Genomic DNA, 19,899 nt, shown 5'->3' on the forward strand with positions numbered 1-19,899 from the left:
TACGATCTCTTTGGCTGCGCAGTCGTCCAAGTCAGAAAGCACCAAGTCATCACGATGTTCCTCCCTTCCCCCTCCCTTCTTAATCTGTTAGAAAATCTTGTCAATTATACCTTCTAAATCACTCTTGATTTTGTCTCTTCTTCATCCTGCAGCTGCTGCTTTTCTGTCCCATTCCATGTTATCTCTCACCAAAACCATTTTATTATTCTCTTTTTAAAATATATAATTTTTCAAATTATAAAACTATTATATATCTATTATATACATGCTTGGTCCGTCCAGAAAATAAAAAGCACCTGCAATAACACTGCTCGGAGATAATGATTGTGGACATTTTTGTGTATATTCTTCTTTGCTTTTCTCTAGGTATGAATCCACATATATAGGTAAAAAAATATTACTTAGTTTTATTGAGATCAAACTGCTTTAGAGTATTTTCTATTAACGAAATAGTATGAAATATCTCCACGAGAATAAATACTCTTCTAGGTAGTCATTTTAAGAGCTGCATTATATTTTACCTTACCAAGATTTCATAATCTAGTTACACAAGCCCTTATTCCTAGATTAGGTTTTCTCCAGTTTTTTATATTGTAAATAACACTTACAATACTAACATATTGGTAGGTAAATCTCTGCACACATTTGTGAGGATTTCCTTAGAATAAATAAATAAATTACCAGTAGGGAAATTGCTAGTTCAAAGCACACGTGCATTTTTCCCCATTCATTTTTATTATGAAATACTTCAAGCAATCCTGAAGTCTGCTGAATATGATAATAAATACCTGGGTACCCAACATCTAGTTTGTCAGACCTTAATGTTTGGTCATGTTTGCTTCAGAGCTATCTTCTTAGCAAAATAAAATATTAAGACATATTGAAACACCCTATCTCACGCACCCAGATCCAATTCTTTCCCTGGAGGAATCACTATCCTCAATTTGGTGTTTCTCAGCCACATGTGGGTTTTTAACATACATATGTACGCATATATATATGTATATATGCATTTATAGGTATATGCAAGCGTAAACAATGTATGGTACTGTTCTACTTGTTTTTAAACTTCTTGCTGCACATTTTCTCCTGCAACTTGCTCTTCTGGAATAACATTATACTTTTGAGGCTTATCCAGGTTTACACATGTAGCTGTAGTTCATTTGTTTTCATAGCTGTTTCTATGGTATTCATTATATGACTATGCCGTCAAATTTTCATTTTCTTCTTGGTAGACATTTATATTGTCTCCATTTTTTCACTGTTATAAGCAACATTGCAGTAATTATTCTTGTAAATATCGTCTTACGTTTACTGAGCAAGAGTTTCTACCTGGGCAGGAATTGCTGGGGCATAGGCTACGAGCATCTTCAGTTTTATTGGATTGGTCTCCAAATTGGTGGTACCACCTTACCCTGCCACCAGTACTGTGAGAGTTTTCTTTGCTCTACATCCTAACCACCACGTGGTTTGGCCACTGTTGCTATTCCCCATCTCGGACGCCGGTGATGTAGGACAGTGCTCATTTCTCTGAATTCTGTCACCATGAGGTATTAGCAGTTTTTCACCTTTGCTAATTTTTTAGGCCAAAAAAAAGATATCTGTTGATGAGGTCTAAATACATTTTGATTCATTTTTTTTCTAATTATAAAAATAACACAAATTATTTTAGAAAATTTGAAAATATAGACAAGCACGAAAAGAAAAGAATAATTCCCTTTAATCCCACCACTCAAATATAATATCAAATAATATCTGACATTTGTGAAATTCTTACTCTATATATACCTAGGGCAGCTTTTGATACCTAATATTTCACAAACAGGATTCACTGATACGTATTTAATATACATGTGATATATATATATATATATATATATACACACACACACATATATATGGTAAATATACATATGTATATATTTCACCTTTACAAAAAAGGTACTACTTTTTTATAAACTAGTTTTTTTCACCTAACAAATAAGTCACAATCATTTTCTCATAATATCTGTATTCTGGACTGGAGAGTGTTATTTCAAGAGTTCCACATTCATATTCATCTGTCTCCCTACACCATCCAGAAACTAAGGACCAAACTGAGCCCAGCAATGAGTCCTAGGAAGCTGGCTTGCTGCTAGCTGTATACAGTGGTGTAACTGACTCAGCCACACAGGGAAATGGAATTAACATACAACTCTCACTACTCAGGGAAGCCAACTCCCACCTCTGCCTTAGAGCCTTCTGCTGGGGACTACCTATCCTATCTGTCCATCGGGCAATATAACATGCAACTCCTTTTAGCCACTAGCTCTCCTGTGCCCTCATCCCGTACTCTTTTAGGTTTTCTCACCCCCACCACCCTTCAATGTAAACATATTACCTACATTCTCCGCCTCTTGTCTTCACTGTCTGCCCCCCAAAACACCAAGCTCTCCAGACACTGACCCACAGGAAGTTTGATATTCCATTCTCTTATGTAGCCTGGCCCATGTGTACACTTGATGAGGTGAACTATATTTGGATTTGATCCAGCTTCCATGGCAGAAAAGAGTCTGCAATGGGTGTACCATTGCTCACCTAGACTATTGCAACAGCTCTCACTCCCTCAAGTGTTGCCTCTCTCACCACTGCACCATCTGCTCCACAAATCCACCCACATAGCTGTAAGTGAGCTTCCTAAAAATTAATTGTTTTGCCATTTCTCTGCATAAAATACTCCAGTGTGCCACCATGGCCTACGGGATGAAGCCCAAGTGCCTGTCGCAAGGCCCTCTGTGATCTCTGTTGCCGCTCCTATAGCCATTCCACCTATCACTTCTGCGTCACTCTGTCGGCTCTAGTAATTCTGAGTTGTTGTTCTCTGCCCTCCTGACACCATTTCACACCCTTGTGCCTTTGCACATACTTCCCTTCCTGTGTAGAATGCTCCCCCTTCTTATCTGCCTGGAAAACTCCTATTCATCCTTCAAAGTCCCATTCCAAAGATATTCCCAGAAACTCAAAGTACCACCCTACATATTCTTTATTAATTACAAAGAGGAAAAGTTACCTTTACAATGTAGAAACCTAGCTAATGCCACCTTAACCTGGTGGTCAAACTTATCATCACCGTTAATGGGACAAACAGATATCATGTGCCCCCAATGAATGATGCAATCTGGTACTATTCTTGCCAAAAATAGTTCACCTGAATCTAATCCTGAAGGAACAATCAAACACTTCGAAATGGAAAGATGTCCTGCAAAACTAGCCTGAACTCTTCAAAAATGTCAGTGGCCAGGAAAGACCAAAGCAAAACAAAAGGCTCAGAAATGGTTCCAAATTAAAAGGTGCTCAAGAAGCATGACAACAAAATGCAATGTGTGATCCTTGATTCCATCCTGGATCAAAGGGAAAAAAACAGCTACAAATAACATTATTTGGAGGACTGGTGAATTTTGAATATGGATTATATATTAGATAATAAAGTTGGGTCAGTGTTAAATTTCCTGAGTACAATCATTGTATTGTGGTTACGGAGGAGATTGTCCTTGCTCTTAGGACGTGTTGAAAGGGCTAAAGTCTTGCTATACCTGCAGTTAGCAATGGTTCAGCAAAAAGAAACAAGTAGGGGCTTCCCTGGTGGCGCAGTCGTTGAGAGTCTGCCTGCCAATGCAGGGGACACGGGTTCGAGCCCTGGTCTGGGAAGATCCCACATGCCACGGAGCAACTGAGCCCGTGAGCCACAACTACTGCTGAGCCTGCGCGTCTGGAGCCCGCGCTCCGCAACAAGAGGCCGCGACAGTGAGAGGCCCGCGCACCGCGATGAAGAGCGGCCCCCGCTCGCCGCAACAGGAGAAAGCCCTCGCACAGAAACGAAGACCCAAAACACAGCCAAAAAAAAAAAAAAAAAAAAGATTATAAAAAAAATAACAATCTGTTAAAAAAAAAAAGAAACAAGTAAACAGATAAATATGTGTGTTTGTATATCTAAATAGAGACAAAGGAAATGCAATGGCAAGTGTTGACAATAGAGAAATTACAGGTGAAGGGTACACAGGTGCTCATTATTCTATTCTTCACCTTTGCTGTAGGTTTGAAATTTTTCAAAACAAAAACTTGGACAGAATAAATAATAAAAACAAACAAATGAACAAAAAGCTTTGTTCCAGGTCATGTTTTCTGTGAAGCCTTTCATGATATCCCTCCTGGCTGCCCCGGTCCCCGAGCACAGACACACATAAAACAATGAATCACCCTCTCTTCCGGACTCTTTCATGATTATGTATCTCTCTGACTAAACTGTAAGCTCTTTGATATCTGGGCCTGTGTGTGTTGTGTTGGATCTACACAATGCTAGAACTGTACCTGACACCGACTGGATGCTCAGCTGATGCTTTTTTAAAAAAATTAATCGAGCTGATTCTTGAGGCTTGGAAAGGATTCAGTAAGCAAGAAGGAGCAAGAGCGTTTTCTCAAGGGAGAGGAGGGGCATGAGCAAAGGTAAGGAAGCAGGAATGTATATGTTGCAATTACCAAGAACATTTGATTTGTTTGGTCAGAACTGAAGATTTACATAAGTGAAAATGCCTAGCACACAATAGATTCTTAATAAAAATTTGGTGAGTAAATGAATGAATGAATGAGATCGGAAAGGCAGGCTTAGATCAGAGAGGAAAGGGCCTTGACTACTGAATTGAGAAATCTGAGTGTTAACTAGTCCTTGACACCCAGGGTCTTTTCCCAGTGGCAGGAAGAGAGTGTGTTCTTCAGCAAGTCCCTTGTACATGTTTCCCCCTAAATAATAAGGAAAAGTAGAGATAAGTGGAAGTCTGAAAGTGACCAATTTCCAAACTCAGGAGGAGGAAACATCTTCTCATCCACCCAGGAGAAGTCCTACAGTGGAGTTTTAAGACATCCAAAATCCCTCAGATGAAAGGGCATCACAGAATATTGGCTGGAAAAATACATGAATCTATTTAATATGAGCCATGCTTGTCTTTGAGAATAGTGTATGCAATTATTTTGGTTAATTTTACTATATATATATATATATATATTTTTTTTTTTGCTGTGCCACGCGGCTTGTGGGATCTTAGTTCCCTGACCAGGGATTGAACCCGGGGCCACTGTAGTGAAAGCGTTGAGTCCTAACCACTGGACTGCCAGGGAAGTCCCTAATTTTACTACATTTTTAAAATTTAAGGAGCACACCTTTGCACACAACCCCAAAATGACAAGGAGTGATGGGGAAGTGATGAGTCCCTGAGCTGCTCTGTGAAAGAATTTGTTAGTTTTAGGTTATAGTTGTCTCGAATCTTCAGTCAAATTCTACAAAAATCTTAGCTGAGAGGAAATGCAAATCTCAGGGAGCGTTTTAAAAATCTATTTTTGGCCCAGTTATGATGTAGCATTGACTGGCTCCAGAATTTTTAACATTACTGGTTAGAAACCACTGGTGGCGGTCAAAATGACTTGTAACTTACAAAGCATGCGGGCGTTCTTTCTGGAGAAAGTAGACAAGAAAATTTGAGCTGTTGTTTCAGGTAATAAAGTAGAATCAAGTGATAAATCATTTGGGCTGTATGCACAAATGGACAGTGACACAGCCAAATTAGTCACAATTGTTCACCACAGGCCAACTTCATGATAGATAGAGGGCTATATATCAGCAATGTTCCCTTAGAAACAGTCCTGATGTGTCTGTGAGCAGGAACATAATTCTATGGCTACAATTAACAAAGAAGTATCAGGCTAGCTCACCAAGCCCAGCCAAACCCCTATCTCGCTACAGTTTTATAAAGATTAGCATATCACATGAGCCAAATGCTGTGCCCCAATGTAAAAATATGATACTGTTACTTTGTGGAAAAAGTGTAAGCCCTGTTCTTCCACACCAATAAAATAGAAGCATTCATAGATACTGAGTTCAGTGTGATCCAAAAACTGAAGCATAAAATAGCTATCTGGTAACAGAACATTTTAAAACATCAAGACAGATAAGAATTCGGGCTCGGAAAATAAATGACTATGAAGAAAGATAAAAAGAAGAGAGAGCTGGGGTTTCTCTGAAGACCCAGCTCTGCGGCCAAGTCCTCCCTGTAGCAAGCTGCCATTGCCATGGAAACCAGTGGGAAGGGCAGTGGGGGCCTGTGACTCCCGCCCAGGGCGGCAGAGGTGGGGTTGGGGGTGGAGACGGGGTGGTGACCTGTGACCAATATACTGTCCCCCAGACCCTATGCAAGAGACTCCACCGAGCTGCTGCTTCCTGAACTCGCTCCCGGGAGCGGTGCCCCGAAGCAGCCAGGAGAGACCGCTGTCCCGCCGCCTCGATGACAACACCGCCGTGTCCCCTCCTGGCTCAGGCTGTCGGGCAGCCCTCGGTCCATGGCCTCTCCCAGATAACCAGCAGTCTATACATCAGCAATGGGGTGGCAGCCAGCAATGAACTCATGCTGTCTACTAACCACATCACGACAGTCATCAACGTGTCGGTGGAGGTGGCCAACGCGTGCTTCGAAGGCATCCAGTACGTACACGTGCCGGTGGTAGATGCTCCCACCACGCACCTCTACGACTTTTTTGACCCTATTGCAGATCACATCCACAGCGTGGAAATGAAGCAGGGCCGAACGCTGCTGCACTGCGCCGCCGGGGTGAGCCGCTCTGCCACCCTCTGCCTCGCGTACCTCATGAAGTACCACTCCATGCCGCTGCTGGACGCCTACATGTGGACCAAGTCATGCCGCCCCATCATCCGGCCCAACATCGGCTTTTGGGAACAGCTTATCCATTATGAATTCAAGCTGTTCAGCAAGAACACCGTTCACATGATCAGTTCTCCGGCGGGTATGATTCCAGACATCTACGAGAAAAAGTCTGTTTGATGATGCTGATGTGAGCTATCCCGGCCAGCTCCTGACGTCTGCTGCAAATCCTATATCAACACTGAACGCTGAACTTTTCTCGGTAAAGGAACTAGAAACCACCTTTTAGAAGGGCAAGCAAAAAGGGCGGGGGAAGTTTTTAGCTTAGTATGCCTTCTCTTTAAAGAATAAAATTCATTAAAAGTAAAATGGTGACAGTGTTTCTTATCCTGTGAGCGGCGCGGCACGGCTGCTGCGGCCTGGCAAGAGAGGAGGGTGCCGAAGGTGGTGCCCAGCTCAGATGGACCTGAACCCTGGGACCTGCCGGAGCAGACTACTAACCCTGGGGTGAGTCCCCCGCAGCCGTTCCTCCCCCCCACCCCCCCCCCCACCCAGCACCCCAATCCCACCTGGTTCTTCCCAATCCAAAGCCAGAGGCTTAGATATGGTGGTAGCCCCTGTGTGCTTCTTACAGTAAGTGCCAACCTACTGGATAAGTGGCCTTCTTGGGGTTCTCTGGGAGTCCTGGGGGAGTGGGGGAGCCTCAGGCCACCCCTGACCCTGCCTTCAACCACAGTGACCCAACTCTGGTTTTCTAGATTAGATTTACATGTAAAATAGTTTTCAAAAAAAACAATTCCACTATATAAAGTTGAAAAATATTTTTTCCAGTGCTGTACTAAACGGCAAGGTCTTGAGTTGCCCTCAGCAATCCCCACCAGCCTTTGTGAAAAAGGAACATTAATCCCCTTCTCCAGGGCACTTGCTAAGAGAGAGAGCCCGCCTGACACAAGGCCTCCGTTGCTCTCATGGGCCTTGGCATGGTAGGCTGGAGCGGCTGGCCAGGACTGGCTCTGTCACCTCCTGCCATTGTAACTGGGGCCTCTCAGAGCCTCCATTTCCTTACCTGCCAAAGCAGTGATAGCCTGTCTCTCCCAGGGTTGCTGTGAGGATTAGATTCCTTAGCATGGGACGTAGCAGGCGAATGGTTTCCTGCTTAGAGGAAAGGGCTGCTCTTGTTATTAAGGATAATCTTTAGCCCTGCTGGCTGGGGGTCAGCACATCCATCCTCACAGCGGCCTTTCCCCCATCTGTACACAGCCCTTTGTTGTCTACACAGCGCTCTTCTAAAAAATCATCCTGTCTATAAAAACAAATGGTGTAAGGTTCTTTTGGACCCTACCTCAGAGGAGGCCTACATTTAGAGCCTTTTCAGCGTTCCCATTGTGTCATTGTATTTAATCCATGTGAAAGCAAGAAGCATCATTCCAGGGCCCCCTGTCCCCTACCCAAGGGCCTTATTTATCGTCACTGACCATTAGAGCCAGCACCCTGGGGTTCCACCAGGATCCGTGAAGGCACTTGCCAAAGGGACGAATGAGTGGGCCCCAGGAGTAGGCCCTGGAATCCAGGATTGTTCAAAATCCCCAGGTATCTGGCTCTGGCTTGGGAGCGGCTATTCTAATCGAGAATTATTCTAAATACACAATACGAGACAAAGAGCACAACTACTCTGGTGGATGCAGACCTGTGGGTCCAGCCCCCTTTCTCTCCAAACCCATCCCCACTCCCACTTCCACCAAAGGAGTGTCCAGGGATGCAATTTGGGGGAGTGGGGGTGGGGGACATTATGAAAACCTCTGCTCTAGACAGATCCTCTCCTTTTACAGATAGAAGACCAGGCTCACAAAACACAAGGGCTAGTGTGGCAGATCCTCCACAAAGCAGCCTTTCTGGCAGAAACCCAGAAAGAAAATTTCTTTTCAAGCGTTTTTAAAAGAAGTTTGTTTGGGTATATATATATGTGCGTGTGTTTTCATTTTTTTAATACCTAAATTAACACACCATAAAATTAACTCTCTTTGGACATACAGTTCTATCAGCGTTAACAGTGGATACATTTGTGTAACCACTGCCACAATCAGGACACAGAGCAGTTCCATGACTCCAAAAATTTCCCTCATGTCTTCCCTTTGTAGTCAAACTCTGCCCCCCCCCCACCCCCCACCTGCCAACCTCTGGCAAACACTGATTGGTTCTCCATCCTATAGACTTGCCTTTAACAGAATGTCACATTAATGGAATCATACAGGATGCAACCTCTGGTGACTGGTTTCTCTCAGTCTTTGTGATTTACCCATGCTGTAGTCCATTGTATGGATGTACCAAAGTTTGTTTTACATTCACCTGTGAAGGATATTTGGCTTTGTATTACTTTCCTCGGGGCTGCTATAAGAAAATACCAAAAACTAGGTGACTTAAAACAACAGAAATTTATTTTCTCACAGTTCTGGAAGCCGGAATCCTAAATGAAGGTCTCTGCAGGGCCATGATCCCTCCGAAAAGTGTCGGGGGTAGGGGGTCGGCGGTGGGGGGAATCCTTCCTTGCCTCTTCCTAGCTTCTGGTGGTTGCCAGCAATCCTTGACGTTCCTTGGCTTGTAGATGCATGACTCCAGTATCTGCTTCTGTGGCCACATGGCTGTGTGGCCACATTCCCTAGTGTGCCTTCACATCTGTCTTTCCTCTCTGCATATCTGTGTCCAAATTTCCCTCTTCCTATAGGACACCAGTCATATTGGGGGCTCATTCTACTCCAGCATGACCCTATAACAACCATTTATTAGGAAGCTATTATATGCCAAGCACAGTACTGGGCACTTTACAACAGTGTCTCAAGCCTTTTCAACAGTCCTTCAAGGTGGTCCACCTCCTACAAATGAGAAATCAGAGGTTTCAAGAGGTTAAGGAATTTGCCAAGGCAGCACACAACTCAGGAGTGAAGAGGTGACATGCACACTGGGTTCTCTTTTCTTGCATTTCTTTTGAGACAAAGGTAAGTAGATTGAAAAAAGGAAAAATTTGAGTCATACCCTTGATTCCCAAATAGTATACATACAAATCACCTGGGGATTCTTTTATTATACAGGTACCTGGGCCTCAGCGGAACAAATTTAGTTTCAGTAGGTAATAGGTAAGTTCCAGGAAGCTGCCTTTTTTTTGGCCATGCCAAGCAGCCTATGGGAATTTAGTTCCCCCACCAGGGATCGAACCTGGGCATTCAGCAGTGAGAGCACACAGTCCTAACCACTGGACCGCCAGGGAATTCCCCAGGAAGCTGCATTTTTTTAAACAATTAATTAATTTATTTATATTTTATTTTTGGCTGCATTGGGTCTTCCTTGCGGCCAGCTGGGGCTACTCTTCGTTGCGGTGTGCGGGCTTCTCATTGCAGGGGCTTCTCTTGTTGCGGAGCGTGGGCTCTGGGCGTGTGGGCTTCAGTAGTTGTGGCACACCTGCTCCGTAGTTGTGGCGCACGGGCTTATTTGTTCTGTGGCACGTGGGATCTTCCCGGACCAGGACTCGAACCCGTGTCCCCCGCATTGGCAGGCAGATTCTTAACCACTGCGCCACCAGGGAAGCCCCAGGAAGCTGCATTTTTAACAAGCATCTCAGATGACTCTGATAATGGCTGAGAAACATCAACCAAACAGTAGTGAATATGTAAATACTAGGTATTCCATATCTTCTCATCATGTTCCTTCTTTTTTGAATGATCTATTCATGCCCTTAGACAATTTTCTATCAGATTGTAAATCTTTTATTTTTCTTTTCAGTTGCAGGACCTGAAATATAGAATAAGAATATTCAACTTTCCTTGTCAAATATGTTGCATATATTTCCCCCAGTTTATCACGTGCCATTTGTTTATGGTGCTTGTTTGTGATTCAAAAGCTTAAACTTGTATGTAGTTAAATCTATGAGTCTTTAACTGAATTGTTTTTGCTTCTGAATGGTACTTGAAAGGTTTTCTCCATTGCATAATCATAAAAACATTAACTATTATTTTCTCCTCATTAATGTTTTTTTCACTTTTAAACCTTTTCCCCCAATTTTTTAATTTGAAAATTTTCAAACATCCAAAAATGTTAACCAATTGTTAGCCTTTTGTCATATGTGCTTTCTCTCTCAATATAATACTTTTTTTCCTGACTTATTTGAAAGTAAGTTGCAGATATCATGGCCCTTCACCCTTGAATATTTCAAAATGCATCATCTAGGAATAAGGACATTCTCCTACATACTGATGATATCATTATCAAACCTAAGCCAATTAATTAACAGTAGTTCTCTACCATCAATCCATATTTAAATTTTCTCACTTAATGCCAAAAATGTCTTTTATAGCTATTTTTTTTTCTTTCCCAAACAGGATGCAATTAGGATCACACATTATATTTCATTATCGTATTTCTTTTAATCTAGAACAGTGTTTCCACTCTTTTTCCCACGACATTGTCTTTATGATGAGTCCAGAAAAATTTTGTGGTACAGTGTCCAGCATTCTGCATTTGTTCAATTATTTCCTCATGTTATTGTTTTACTTGTTCCTTTATCACCTGCATTTTCTTTAAACTGGACGTTAGGTCTGGATGTTTGATTAGATTTGGATTAAGCTTTTTTCCTAGAACACTTCAGAGGTGCTGTCATGTTACATCATGTCAGGAGGCACAAACGTCTCTTTGTCCCATGAGCAATGATTCTTAGTTTGATCACTTAGTTAAGGTGGTGACCACCAGATACCTGCCTTTAAAACTAGTAAGTAATCTGTAGGGTGATACTTTTATGCCATGTGAATATCCTGTTTCTTTCATCCAGTAATATTAGCATTACTTGCCTCAATCAATTATTACACTGGGGGACATGTAACACTTAAATCTATCCCAAACTAATTTTGATATATGGTATAAATTGGAGTTCTTAATTTTTTAAAATTTGAGATGTTGCAAAACCATCATAAATATTTGTGTCTGCTTTTGTTCCTTCTGATTTGTTACGTTGTCTATCTCTTCTTGTGCCAGTATCACATTCCTTAAAATTGGTGCAGCTTCATAGTAGGCTGTAACATGTGGCAGAGCAATGATGTCCTCTCCACCTCTCCCCCACAGTTATGCTTCTTTTTCAGAGGGCTTTTTGTTGTTGTTGTTGTTAGATTCTTTCTTTTTCTCTTCTGAAGGAATTATTTTAATAGTTATGGCAGTTTTGACTGGAATTCCTGTTTTCTTGGGTATTAGTCAAGGTTGAATCAGGAAAACAGAAACCATAATAGTTATTTTCTCAGAGAAAATCTAATATAAAGAACTGTTTAACCAGTTATTAGAGGACTGAAAGGCAAAAATAGAACACACATTGTATGTGTTTCTACATATTTAAATATTTAAATGAAAGATCATCTACCCAGAATGTGAAACTTGATCAGTAGAGTATTAATCATATTTCTAGAGCTTGTGTATCTTAATTCCAAAGGCTCATACTGCTAGAAAATTATAATTTAGTATACTAACACACACACACACACACACACACACACACCCCCTCATTCAACTCTTTACAATTCAATTTTTTAAAAACAGTTTTTGCCTGCTAAAACATTTACCATCATATCTGTTATATTACCAAAGGTAAAGAAGTAAAGATATACAATAAGAGGGCTACGTTTACCTGTGGGTCCTTAAGAGCCCATCTCCAGCTACCTCAGTGTCTCCTTCCCATATACCTTCACTAGTCCCCTATTCATGAGATAGAGGCATGCGGGGAGGTGACCTCTTGATCACATTTTGGGAACTGCCTGATAAGGGAAGAGAAGGCAGTGAAAACATGAATTTTATGGTAACGTTTTGGTGCTTGGGCCAGACTCCCTGCCAGGTCCTGGAGAGATGCATCAGTGTCTCGGTCAGGTAGCTGTGTTCAGAAAGTGTATTTAACAAGACTTTCTGAAATAGGACATAACAGTGTTAGAATCTGGACTCACAGTTGGCTTCTTTCTTCAATAACCTCTATGGTGAGGGAATAAAAAATGAGCATGGAACTTGATCGAGTTAGAAGGCCTGTGTGATAAATTTGATTGAACCCTGGAGGCTCCAAGTTTAGGCACGTCTGGGGCCTGTGCTGGGGACAGTGAGAGTTTGCATTCATTTCCAGCTTTACTGCATGGTGGTCAAAGAATATGGCGTGTATAATTTTTGCTTTTATAGCACTGAGATTTTCTCATTAGCCCTCTCTTGAACAGTGCATTATCTACTGGTAGGATTCTAAGTGTATATATATGTTTTTATCATATTTTATTATTTAAAAAATTTTAATGTTTGAATAGGCAATATACTTGTGATTCAGCATTCAAATGGTACATAAAGGTATATAGAGTGAAAAGTCTCCTCACCTCTGTCCTCTAGCCAACCAGTTCTCCTCCCCAAAAGCAGTAAATATTATGAGTTTTTCCTGTATCCTTCTAAGATATTACATTATGAATTTACAAGGAATTACGTATGCATTTTTTTCTCATTTTTCAACAAACGGTAGCATACTTTACACACTGTTCTCTGTCTTGTTTCTGTTTAGTAATATATGTTACAGATCGTTCTAAGTCAGTAAACGAGAACATCCTCATTCTCTTTTACAACTGCACAGTATTCCATTGTATGGAAGTATCATAATGCATATAACCTGTCCCTTATGGATGGACTTTTGGCTGTTACCAGAATTTTGCTATTACAAATAATACTGCAATAAATAAACTGCTGTAGTTAAGTTTATGTACATAAATTATTTTATTCATGCTCAAATATATCCACAGAGTATTATTAGAAATGGAATTAGTGGGTCTGTGTTCAGGAAAACCTTGTTTTCCACCCGTGTGTCTCCTTGACTGCTCACACAACTACCACATACATTCACACAGAACACTTCACTTCTGACACTTCTGGTCACCAAATACGTGGAGTTTTTTACCCCATCAAGCAATTCTCTGTGGCGCCAGCTGGTAGCCTATAATTTAACTCAATTCTGACACTATCTACCTGGAGAGCGCATCAGGTCTGAGAGGTTAAGGGCTCAGTCTCCAAAGACTGCCCTCCGCCCAACTTCAGATGCCAGTTACAACTAGTAGGTCCCCAGGTTACCCACAGCCACAACCCCCTCCTCAGGCTCCATTAATTTGCTTGAACATCTCACAGAACTTAGGGAAATGCTTGCTTTAGGTTTACCAGTTTATTAAAGGACATGATAAAGGATACAGATCAACAGCCAGATGAAGAGATACCTAGGGTGAGGTCTGGGAGGGTCCCAAGTGCAGGAGCTTCTGCCTCTGTGGAGTTGGGGTGCATCACCTTCCTTGCATGTGGATGTGTTCACCCACTTGGAAGCTCCTGGAACCCCATGCTTCTGGGATTTTATGGAAGCTTCCTCACGTAGGCAGGATGGATCATTAACTCCATTTCCAGCCCCCATCCCCCCTCTGGAGGATGGGGTGGAGGCTGAAAATCCTAAGCTTCTAACCATGGCTTGGTCTTTCTAGTGACCAGCTCCATCCAGGAGCCATCCAGGCCCACCTTGTGAGAATAAAGGATGCTTCTGGTGCTCTTACCACGTAAGAAATGACAAGGTTTTTTAGGAGCTCTGTGCCAGGAATGGGGAGGGAGGGGGCAGAGACCAATATATATTTTTCTATTATCTCACAGGTTCTAATTTCACAATTTGAAAATTTGATAAACATTGCCAGATTAATTCCTATGGATGTTATTAACACCTACCAGCAATGTATCGAAGTGCCTGCTTCCTCACAGAATCAGCAGCATGGGGTATTATCACACTTTTGTATCTTTGGCCATTCTGACTAGTGAAAAATGGTATCTCGGTTTACTTGTAAATTTGCATGTCTCTTATTACAACTAAGTTCTTTTAAGAGCCATTTGTATTTTTCTTTCTATGAACTGGCTACTCATACCAATTTTTTATTACATTGTTAGTCTTTTTTTCTTATTGATTTGTAAGAACTCTATTAGAGAAATAAGGCCTTGTTTGTAATAAGAATTTCAAATATTATCTCCAATTTTTCATTTGTCTTTTGACTTTGCTTAGAATGGATTTGCCAGGCAGAGATAATTTTTATTTAGTCAAATTTATTTATTTATTTATTTATGCTATTATTTTTATGACTCTTGGGTTCTGCGTCACTCCCAGAAAGGCTTTCCATACTTTAAGATTATATTAAAAAGTCTATCATGGCTCTCCAAGTACTTTCATGGTTTCAATTTAAACATTTAAATATTTGATCCATGTGCATTATATTCTGGTGCAAAGTGTGAGATATGGGTCCAACATTACTTTTTTTTTAGATTGCTACCACCATTCTTATCTATCTATATAATTTATAATATAAGCAAATATATGTTATATTCATATATAGTTTGTATATAATCCATAGTATATTATATACATTTTTAATAGTATTCCTTATATTCACATTTATATTTGGTCTGCTTTGATATGCCCAATAAAATAATAAAGAGGTATGTTAGTCTTATATTGCTATTGTCTGTATGTCAATTTCTCCCTATATTTCTGGGATGGTTTATTTTACGTGTTAACTTGGCTAGGCTATGGTTCACATTTGTTTGGTTAAACCCTAGTCTAGATGTTGCTGTGAAGGTATCTGTGGATGGGATTAACATTCGCAGTCAGTTGACTTTAACTAAAGCAGATTATCTCCATTCTGTGGGTGGGCCGCATCCAGTCAGTTGAAGGCCTTAAGAGCAAAGACTGAGGTTTCCCAAAGAAGAAGCAATTTTGTCACAAGACTGCAATATAGGAACTCTGCCTGAGTTTTTAGGCTGCTAGCCTGCCCTGCAGATCTTAGAGTCAAGCCTGCAACAACAACTCTTATCTGAGTTTCTAGCCTGTTGGCCCTCCCCTACAAATCTATAGACCTTGGACTTGCCAGTCCCCACAATGACATGAGCCAATTCCTTCAAATAAATCTCTCTCTATTAGCTTTGTTTGTATGGAGAACCCTGACTAATACAATTTCTAATAGCTTTCCTTTATATATTTTGATAATATGATAGTCTGGCATTGAATGTCAAGACAATGAGAATTCTATTTGTACCCTTTTACTAATATAAAACTAACTCTCTTTGCCTGATTAATGCTTTTTGTCTTGATTCAATAATATTGCCAAATCCTCCCCCTCCCATTTTTTTTTCTTTTTTTGGTCTGCATTTGTCTAATATACCTTTGCCTATTTTTTACTTTGTAACATACAATTGTCATTTTTTAAATAGTATGTCTCCTGTAACTAGATCATACTTAAATTTCTTCTAGTCAACCAAGTCTTTTAATAGGGGATTTACATTTTGAAATTCTAAAGTCTTTGGTTTTATGCCATTTTGTTCTGTGACTTATTTATTAACATTTCTCTGCCATTTTCTTTATTTTCAGTTTTGTTTTTATCCTCTCCATTGTTTTAGAAAGTATTTTATTCTATTAGTTGAAAGCAGTTACCTGGAGGAAGGGGAAACTTGTACTTTTTACTACACCTTTCTATTTGCTGAACTGATACAGTAAATATATTAGGTGGCATGGACCTTTAAGTTTTTCAAAAGCTTTTTTAAACTTATTTTTATCTAATTGCTGGGTCCAGAGTGAAACAGCATATTTTTTTTATAATGAATTTTTAAAAATATTTATTTGGCTGCATCAGGTCTTAGTTGCCGCACGTGGGATCTTCCCGGCATGCGGGATCTTTCGTTGTGGCCAGCAGGCTCTAGTTGTGGCGCATGAGCTGCAGGGCGCGCAGGCTCAGTAGTTGCGGCACGCGGGCTTAGTTGCCCCGCGGCATGTGGGATCTTCCCCGACCAGGGATCGAACCCGCCTCTCCTGCATTGGAAGGCTGATTCTTAACCACTGGACCACCAGGGAAGTCCCAAAACAACATCCTTTGAGTCATGCTTTTGAGATACAGAACTTAGCACATTTTATCTTTACCTCCTTCCACATTCTAACCCATGAAAATGTTAACGCAGGTTTTAAGATTCACATACTTTTTTCCTATTTAAAAAAATTCAGAACTCTACTTGAGAAAAAATATTTAGATTTAGTATTATAATTAAGTATGATGCAATTATTTAGATGCATTTCTGTTTTGGCTTGACAATGCTCCCCTCCGTGACTTCCCCATTCTTGAGCTTTTTTTTTTTTTAACTTCATCTCTTGGTTGGTTGAAAAATATTGTAAACAAATTTTTTCAAGAAGGTGATATATTTTATGAACCCTTAAATAGCAGAGTGTTTTTCTGACATCTTTACACCTGAAAAACAATGCAGATGAATACTACTCTAGATATGAGAAGTCAGACAGACTGATGTTTGTTTCTATCTGGGCAATCTGATCTCATTTTTTTGCCTGAACAATTATAGACACTTTAATATTGTAGCTTAGAACTTTTGCCATGATGTGTCCAATTGTGAGTCCCCTTTTATTGACTTTGCCTAGAACATAGTAGGCTCTTTCAGTCAACATACATTGTTCTTCAACAGAGGAAATTTCTGCTTTATTTTATTTTTATTATGTCTCTTCCATTTGCCTTTGTTCCTCTTTTAAGAATTCAAATTATCCACATGTTGGTTCTCCATTTTATCCATTCTTCCTCCACAGCTATCTTCTTCTCTCTTATTGATTCCATCGCTGTCTTTTTACACTCCATTCAATATCTTAGCATTAGCTTTGTTCTTGACACCAATTTCAATTTTCTGCCAGATGAATTTTCCTCTTTACTGTCTCCATTGTGTTTGATTTTGTTCCTGCTTTTTTAGAGTACTTGTTCATTTTCCTTACCCTATGTGTCTCTCTTTTCATTTCACCCTGTTGGATTTTCATATCAGTCCCACCCCTTCATTCTTTCTGTTTCTTTTTTGCAGAAGCTTTAAGGATGTTAACAGGTTTCTAAAATTTTCTCCTGGATTATCCTGGTGAAGAAGAGTTCTCATTTCATTCATTTTTTTCTAGATGCTGTGCTCTTCCTCTAGCCTTGGTTGACTATTCTCCTTACCCTCAAATAAGACAAGGTTTTCTGTGGGCTCAATATCTGTCTACAAGTGATTGAGCTGCTTAGCCTGGGACCCACCTATGGAAGTAGTGGCAGAATCTCCATCTCAAGTCTGTAGCTGGAGGGCTACACACAGTCTGACCTTACCTTTTGTATCTCTTCTTTACTAATGTGATACATAGCACAATACAGTTCCCAGCAAGGACTTCTCTCGGGGACCTTTAAGAAGCTGGCCTTTCCTTAAAGTTTTGAGCAGGACTGGCTACATAATCTGTGGGAAATTTACACGCAAAATGAGAATGTGGGGCCCCTTGTTCAAAAATTAAGAATTTCAAGACAGTGACAACAGAGCATTAAACAAACATGAGGCCCTTCTTATCATCATGGGGCCCTGTGCAACTGTACAGGTTGTTGCACACCCGTGAAGCCGGCCATGGTTATGGGGACTGCACCTTATTAAATATAAGTCTACTCCCTTTTCCTCCCAATCCCTCTCCTATTTCCTGCCCACTTGTTTTGTCTATCTGCCTAGATAAACAGGGAATAGAGGGGTCTAGAGGATATGTGTGTTGAGGAAATGAAGCCAAGGTAATTCATGACTGGGATTTTCTTAATCCAGTCATTTAGGGCCATCTGCCTCATAATTAACATCAATTTCACCCAGATCCAAGCCTTAGGTTACCTGTCAGTTTTAGTCTTTGATATTGTGAAATCTTGTCTTTTTTTCTAGATTTGAGGGAATGTTTTGGAGAAGTTAGGCCAGGATATATTTGGGGGCAAAAGGCAATATATCATTTTGAACTGGATGTCCCCATGGAACCCGGTAGCTAGGCCAGGGGTTGGCAAACTTTTTCTATATGGGACCAGATAGTAAATATTTCAGATCTTGCAGGCCAAGAGGCAAAATGAGAGATGTTAGGTACCTATATAACAAGAGAGGAAACAAATTTCCACAAATATTTTATTGATGCTTAAAATGTAATAGTAATACTTGAGTGTAGTTTTTTTTATGGCCACATCAGGCAGCTTGCGGGATCTTAGTTCCCTGACCAGGGATCAAACCCCGGGCCCCCGGCAGAGGAAGTGTACAGTCCTAACCACTGTACTGCCAGAGAATTCCCTTGAGTGCAGTTTTTGGTAATACAGGTCTACTAATGAGAATAGGATTCTTTGTTTTTTGAATACATTTTGCTTAATTAGGGTTCAAAATTAGTATTCCTTATCATCAGATTAGTTTGCAAATGTTCATCTGTTAATGCTGATCTGTAATGGGATTTTATGTATTTCATTTTTGAAAATGTCTTTCCATATAGATAGGCACTGCCAAACACTGACATCAATCCATGTGCATATGATTTTAATTGAGCAAATTCATTGCATGGAAGGCATTTATAGAATTCTATTAGATTCTTCTCTTGATATTTGCATTTTACTATGTCATTACATTGCAGATTAATCACTTTCAATTGATGGTTAGGTAGAAACTCCTCAATTGCACAGTTAAATGAATTTTGAAATATAGAGATTTCCTTTGCACTTGCATTGATGTCTCAAAAATCCTGCTTGGAATGTAGTTTGAGCTTGGAAAATATATCTGCTGCAGATTTCTATAGGAATGGATAATATGCTTCTTATTTTAACTTTTGATAGCATGGAAGTGTATAAAGTGGCTTGACATTACTTGTAATTCAAGCAACGTTACTCATCATCAAAATGATTTTACTGAAGTATGTTTCATGTATAAGTGTTGTTTTACCTTGTAATTGGTGAAATTCATTAAGACATATTATCAAGTCTCCCACAAAAGCTAATTTCCAAAGCCATTCATAGTTTGATTATAGTGGTTGAAGGCTGTCCTTCTCATTCAATAATTCTCAGTTTTGCTCTGGAGCTGAAAAGAATCACAATCAAACAATAAGAACTGCGGTGTGATAGAACAAGTCAGGATATTCAGCTTCTACTTCTGATAAAAATTCACAGAACTGATGATGGTTCAAGCCATGAGAATGAATGAAGTTACCATTGCCACCACTGGTTCAGTAACACACGGTAAGTTCAAATATTACCACAAAGTCATCACTGACAAATAATACAATAAATAGCCATAGGGTTTAAACACCTTACATTTTCATAAGCTTTGTTGTTTGTTCAAATAAGCATTTTTCTGTTTTACA

General features: G+C 40.2%; 1 protein-coding gene across 1 annotated transcript; it reads left to right on the forward strand.

Annotated features, from left to right (window-relative positions):
* Positions 1 to 5,024: 5,024 nt before the first annotated feature.
* DUSP21 (dual specificity phosphatase 21) lies at positions 5,025 to 7,180 on the forward strand. Its single transcript, XM_082445873.1, has one exon. The coding sequence runs from the start codon at positions 6,312 to 6,314 to the stop codon at positions 6,864 to 6,866; it is 555 nt and encodes a 184-aa protein (XP_082301999.1). The 5' UTR covers positions 5,025 to 6,311; the 3' UTR covers positions 6,867 to 7,180.
* The last annotated feature ends 12,719 nt before the right edge of the window (positions 7,181 to 19,899 follow it).

This window comes from Balaenoptera physalus (genome assembly GCF_965194825.1).
Source record: "Balaenoptera physalus genome assembly, chromosome: X".
NCBI lineage: Eukaryota > Metazoa > Chordata > Mammalia > Artiodactyla > Balaenopteridae > Balaenoptera > Balaenoptera physalus.

Bases quoted from the DNA above. Each gene is read 5' to 3' on its own strand.
- DUSP21 (XM_082445873.1), top strand. From the start codon at position 6,312: ATGACAACACCGCCGTGTCCCCTCCTGGCTCAGGCTGTCGGGCAGCCC.